A 5,794-nucleotide genomic window follows, 5' to 3' on the forward strand; every position below is an offset into this window, starting at 1 on the left:
GCACAACAGTACCACTAAACACCCATTAGAATGACTAAAATTTAAGAGTGACAATAACAAGTACTGATGAGGATGTGGAGCCATTGGATGCCATACACAGGAATGCAAAATGGTACAGACATGTTGGAACAGTTTGGCAAAAAGTTAAACATACACTTACCCATATGGCCCAGCAATCCCATTCCTGGGGAAACAAGAACATATGCCCCCCCCAAAAAAAAGACTTGTACAGGAATATTCATAGCAGCTTTATTTATAATAGCCCCCAACTAGAAACAACCCAAATGCCCACCAACTGGTGAATGCATAAACTCTGCTATGTCTATATAATACTGCTCAGTAATAAAGGTACCGACATGTCCAACAATATGGATGAATCTCAAAAGCATTAAGTGGAAGAAAACAGACAGAAAAGAGTACATTCTATACAATTCCATCTATATGAACTTCCAGAAAAAGCAAAACTGGAGTGACAGAAAGCTTATCAGTAGTTGTCAGGAACCAGCAACAAAGGGACAGAATTGAAAGCAAAGGGGAAAGAGGGAAGTTTCTGGGGTGATGAGTGATGAAAATATTCTCTATCCTGATTGTAGTAGTGGACACACAACTGTGTACATTTGTCAAAACTCATCAAATCGTACACTTTAAACTGGTGAAGTAAATTGTATGTAAATTATAACTCAAAGCTGATTTTAAAATTAAAAAATAGCAAAAATGGTTACCCTTAGGGTACAGACTAGAAAGGAGTACAAAGGAAACTCTGGAGTACTGGTATTGTTCTATTTTTTGATCTTGGTGGGGGATACCTGGCTGTTTGGTTTGGGAAAAAAGTCACTGAGGTGTACAACTATGACTTGTGTTATGTTCTGTACATTTTATTTCAATACAAAGTTTACTAGAAAAGAAAGGATCCTCAACAGTCTGACTTCATACAAATAATGACATGATTCAAAATTGTAGCCAAGAAAATAAATGAACAGAATAAAAGGGGATTCAAAAAAAGCAATCACTTGTCCAAAGTATGTTTACCTATGTGGGGGACTTAAACAATATTCTACCTAGATTAAAGTGTGTGTGTGTGTGTGTGTGTGTGTGTGTGTGTGTGTCTACACAACATAATGGACTTTTCCCCAAACCTTACTCAACATAACCTTTTCTTAAATTAAGTTCACTTTCTTTTTATTTCTAGTGATACGTATAACACAAATATACACAGAACATCTTCACTCCAAAATTTAAGCTTTCTGCTTGGAAGAAAACAAATCTTACTAACCTCTTTCATAAATGACTTGCCTATGCGCACCACTTTTGCAAATAAAATTGGATCATGAGAAAGGTGAGGACCAAGGTAACAGAACATATTGAAGACATCTCTCCTCAAATCTTCAAAGCTCTCTGCTTGTTTTGGTGCTCTCTTGTTTTGCAAAGCATTAACAGGTGAGCCTTTAGCNAAGAAGCAAAATTTATATATACTATATAATACCCTATTTTAAGTTAACACAGTCATATCTTATGATTAAGTAAAGCTTTTCTTGCTCAAATTTGCTTTCTATATTTCACTTGTGCCTAACTTTATTAACAGCAGATAATTTAACTGGTAGAAAAAGACAAAAACAATACTCATTTGGAATAAGTCAGAGCTCAGAGAATGTTTCCAATTTACTGCATAAGGAAATCAGAGAAACGCAGATTTCAAGTAACATTTAACATACACCATATGAACTTGTTCTTAAACTTGGCCATTATCAAGAATTTGGATATGGGAATGGGGAACAAGGGATGGACCTCAGAGACACTGGAAGATGAAACAGAAAAATATGGATATAACAACAGTGATTCAAGTCAATAAACATTTCTCAATCTGGGTTCCACTACCTAGACTGAGTATGAGGTAGGTGGTGGTAGGGAAGGTGAGCAGCGTAATGAAAGAGGGTGTAACACTAAAAAGGACAGCATGCCCAGAGTTCTCACCTGCTGAGCAGGTGTCCCGCTGTGGAGTCACAGGGGTCACTCTCTGAGAAGAAGCCTTCATGGTCCACAGCCCAGGTGGCACTGAAGGCAGCAGCCAGCAGCTATGCACGAGTCACAAGGCTGGGGCCCTGGAGGCAGGCTCTGATCTGTGGGGCTGAAGCCAGAGCTGCTGCCAATACTGCTCCTAAGTATCCTGCAAGCAGGCTGAGGGCTAGAGGACTGGTTGACACACAACTAGGGATGATGAGAAAGGCTGCACTAGCAATTTCCAGAACAGCAGCCTATATGCCAGGAGAGATAAGGCAAGCAGAGAGGCAATGTCCTCACTCAGAGCCACTCAACAGAGGGAAATTCCCTCAACAGAGGGAAATTACACTAAGTAAAAACCTTAGGAATTCTCTGCCCGCCCCCAAGAAAGGAAGAAAAATCAAAAACAGAGGAGAGTTTTCACTCTCAGTGGAGCACACCCAACCTAGACATCTAACCTACAATTTTTAGACTACACTGCAGCCCGCATTCTGCACCACCTGGTCTAGATGTTAAGAGACAGGTCACTGATTAATATGTATCAGATTCATACACTCTGAATGGTTCTTATCTTCTATAAAACATACTGAAGTATTTGCTCGTTTGAGGAGACAAGATAAATATGCAGATTTTTTTTGTAGTCCTAAGCTATATCTACCTCAATGATTCGAAATGCATATAGTAACTTACCTTCGGTAGAGAGGCTCTATAGTTATGTGAATGAGCTTGCAAATAGCAAGAGCTATTAGCTTATGTGAAGCTGCATAGTAGGGAGGCATCTGATCCATAATGTTCTGCGCATGCTGCCAATCACCAATCTTCAACAAGGCTTCCAACAAACCAAGTTTTTGGTTGTCAGGTGGCTAAAAATCAATTACAGTGAAGATACTCAGAATGTAGACACCAATAAATCTCAGCATTTTTTCACTTAAAAAATTGAGCTAAACACCACAATAATGCATGTCAACAATGGCTGGAACCCATGGGAAATGCAATGATATTTTCCTGAAAGTAAAAGCAAGTTTTGTTAGCTACTGAAAAAACAACAACGGATTTGCTCAAGTTGTATTTAATGCTTTATTGTGCCATAGGGAACTAGAATTCATTCATCTTTGAGAATCCCCTTAGGACTTGAGAGACATTAATAAACAGAGCACAAATATAGTCATATATTTTACTTAGAATACACTTTGATATTTGTGGACGAAAAACATGGCAGGCTCTTTTGGGAAGGTGCCAATCAGATTAAAACCCAAACCACCTTTGCAAATTAGTATTCCAAAAACCAGACTTCACTACAATTAAAATTAATAAATTATTCTCCCATAAGTTGATTAACTATTACAAGTTAACTTTCAAATTCTAAATCCATAGGACAATGTTAATTTTATAAAAATGAACTATATACCTTCTCTACTTTCTCCTCTTCTTTTTCCTTTTCTTTCTCTCGCTCATCGATTTTTTCAGAAGACAATACAACCATTGTAAGTTTTCTAACAATCTGCTTAGCTTCCACAATTTCTCGTTTGTGTTCATCCATAATGCAATTATCAGCTGGAAGAAGCTAAAAACGGTTCATTAAAGTTTTATAAAATAGCTAATACTGCTTATATATAAAAAGCAAACATATAAAAAGCAAACACTATCTACCCTTAATTGACCAAAATGTAAATAAGGTCTAGCCTATTAATGACCATGATTTGCTTTCAAAATAAGTTTCTCTCCATTATTTTCTTATAATCTAACAGGGTTAAGTACTTGAATTTTGTACACCTTTTAAAATCAAGTAGCAATTCGAAATTCTTTTGCCTTCTTTCTGTTAGAGGTCCTAAATTAATATAATACAACAGTGATGCTTACCATTCTATTTATTAATTTACCCAAGAAAATGTATGCCTATTCCATGAAAATTATCAGAGTTCCCCTTTAAAGGCCAAACCCCATATTAAAAGAGTACTGCATATGGATCCAATTTGGGAGGGTTAGCTACTGAATTACATGAAGGGGTAAATTTATTTCCTTTAGATGAAAAAAATCTCAAGTAGAAAAATTATGAACAACTTGACATCTCACTTTTCATTTTCTAATACCTACTATTTGACTTAAGTCACAAACCAGTTTTTAGTTATTTACAAAAGAAAAAGTAGTATCTGAATATNCCTCAGACATCATCTATTTCAGTAACTAAGTCTAATGCAAAGTAAATAATCAGTAAACAATGAAAGGAAACATAGTGAAATATTAAGCTATATATAGTAGACTTCATCCCATTAGTCAAAAATGGGGAGAAAAGTCACTATACATTGATACAAGAAGGTAAGCAAGACTTTTTCCTCATTCTTTCTGCTCTCCACTGGCCATGAAACCCATTTTTATCGCTTTACCTATGTACCTGCTATAGGTCCTCATCTTTAACCTAGATTAATACAACTGCCTCTAAAAATCTCCCATTATAATGAACTATAAGTTTCTTTAAAAAAAAAAAAAAAACACATTTCTTTAAGTAATCTCTACACCCAGTGTGGGGCTCAAACTCACAACCCCAAGATCAAAAGTCACATGCTCTACCGACTGAGCCAGCCAGGCACCCATGTAAGTTTCTTACAGTTCTCTCAATTTCTAGTTTTGTGTATTTTGAGAATATGTAATTAAGTGTACATAAAGTTACAACTGTTTTGCCTTCCTAGTGAACACAACTTTATTATGAAGTGACTATCTCTTTTTGCCAAAAAGTCTATTTTGTCTGTAACAGTAATAATTTCCCTGGTATATTTTTCCCACCCTTTTACTTCCCAATCTTTCTTTGCCCTTAGGTTTTAGAAGTCCCGTGAAAAATAAATAAACTGGTTTTTAATCCATCTCAAGATCTTTGATACCTTAACAGGAATACTTGGGCCACTTGCATTTGGGCATTTATTGTCAAATTCAAACATTTCAGTAACAAATCTACCATCATCTATCCTTTTTCCATTTGTCCTACCAGCCTATACTTGCCTATAAACTCATTATCTGTCTTTGAATTCTTTTACTGACAAATTTTCCATATTCTCAGTTTGTACATCACTTTTCTACTTTAAATCTTGAAGGGCTCTCTACTCCCAACAAGAAAAAATCCAAACTCCTTACTATGGGACTTAAAAGGCCCTGCAAAGTTTAGCCCCAACATACTCTTCTCCATCTTCATCTCCCCACATACTACCCTAGGCTCCAACCACTCTGAGGTTCCTGATGTTCCCCTAAGATGATAATGAAGCCCCTGTCAATACTCCTGCCTTTATATTCAATTAATTCTACCTACAAAGCTTCCCACCTTTAAAACCAGGCCAACACTCTATGGCTGGCTACTCCTCTTCCCACCCCTGAGATGGACACTCAAATATTCTTAGCAGCCCACTTGACTTACATGTACATAAAGATCATCTAAATCAATAAGATTAAACTGTAGAAGTACTGCTGCAACTCTGTATAAAGATGAAGGAGTCTCTCCATTTGGTTCCTTGGGGGAAAAAAAAGTTTCTGTTTAGTGCATAAAGTACAACTAAAATCATATTCTTTACCTACCAATAATTAAGAACAATTACATCAAATAACTCTAGATCAACAATAAGCTTAATTGCCCTTCCTGATCATACATAACATCTGAACTGAGGACAAAGATAATTAGGTCAGTATCTCTTTTCACTCTGGAAACATCTTCTGATGAACCCAAAGAAAGGTTTCAAAAATGGACACACTTTATAGTGTACGCCAATATTTTTTAAAATCTGAAAAGTAAAGAGAATAAGTGAGGCTTTTA

The 5,794-nt window shown here is 36.3% G+C and overlaps 1 protein-coding gene across 1 annotated transcript in view; it reads right to left on the reverse strand.

The window, feature by feature from the left end:
• The window catches only part of THOC2 (THO complex subunit 2), a 112,518-nt gene that overhangs the window by 54,418 nt on the left and 52,306 nt on the right, over nt 1-5,794 (reverse strand). The window contains 4 exon segments of the mRNA XM_077763494.1: nt 1,274-1,484; nt 2,689-2,861; nt 3,407-3,562; nt 5,402-5,494. Of these exon segments, the coding sequence (XP_077619620.1) occupies nt 1,274-1,484; nt 2,689-2,861; nt 3,407-3,562; nt 5,402-5,494 (633 nt within the window).

The sequence above is a fragment of the Crocuta crocuta genome, unplaced genomic scaffold, assembly GCF_008692635.1.
Source record: "Crocuta crocuta isolate KB4526 unplaced genomic scaffold, BGI_CrCroc_1.0 scaffold482, whole genome shotgun sequence".
Classification (NCBI taxonomy): Eukaryota; Metazoa; Chordata; class Mammalia; order Carnivora; family Hyaenidae; genus Crocuta; species Crocuta crocuta.